We start from the raw sequence: 457 nt of genomic DNA on the forward strand, positions 1-457 counted from the left end.
AATTAGTGAGTATCGCTCTTCTTCGTCACCAGGGCTGCTCCTTCGGTCCCATTACGGAAACTCCCAAAGAAATCAATGACGTGGGAACTCTCGCCCTCACCACGCAGCTGGGCTCTCTAACCTTCAACGCGATACTGGGTGTTAATCAGATCACGGTAAGAAATAAATGGATGAAAAGACCCATGAGTACTGGGTGGGTGAATGGAATGTAGTGAAGGATGCGTGAGTGTGCGGGGGAGGAGAGGGGTGGGGGGCAGAGGGAGGAAGATAGAGATATTTCATTTCATTCGATCAGACGGGTTTATTTATGGAACAGTGAAAATGCTCTACAAAAACAGGGTAAAATGCCCAAGAATCTATTCAAACTGACTGCGCTTCTACTTACGCATAAGACTATGGATCAAATATTACTCCTAAAAGCTTGAAGAAGTGTAACAAAGTGCTTACATTAATTACA

General features: G+C 44.6%; 1 protein-coding gene across 1 annotated transcript in view; it reads left to right on the forward strand.

The window, feature by feature from the left end:
• LOC119588622 overlaps positions 1-457 on the forward strand; it is a 14,785-nt gene that overhangs the window by 11,243 nt on the left and 3,085 nt on the right. Inside the window, exon 12 of the mRNA XM_037937261.1 lies at positions 33-155. Within this exon, the coding sequence (XP_037793189.1) occupies positions 33-155 (123 nt within the window). The remainder of the gene's footprint in view (positions 1-32; positions 156-457) is intronic.

This window comes from Penaeus monodon, chromosome 24 (genome assembly GCF_015228065.2).
Source record: "Penaeus monodon isolate SGIC_2016 chromosome 24, NSTDA_Pmon_1, whole genome shotgun sequence".
Classification (NCBI taxonomy): domain Eukaryota; kingdom Metazoa; phylum Arthropoda; class Malacostraca; order Decapoda; family Penaeidae; genus Penaeus; species Penaeus monodon.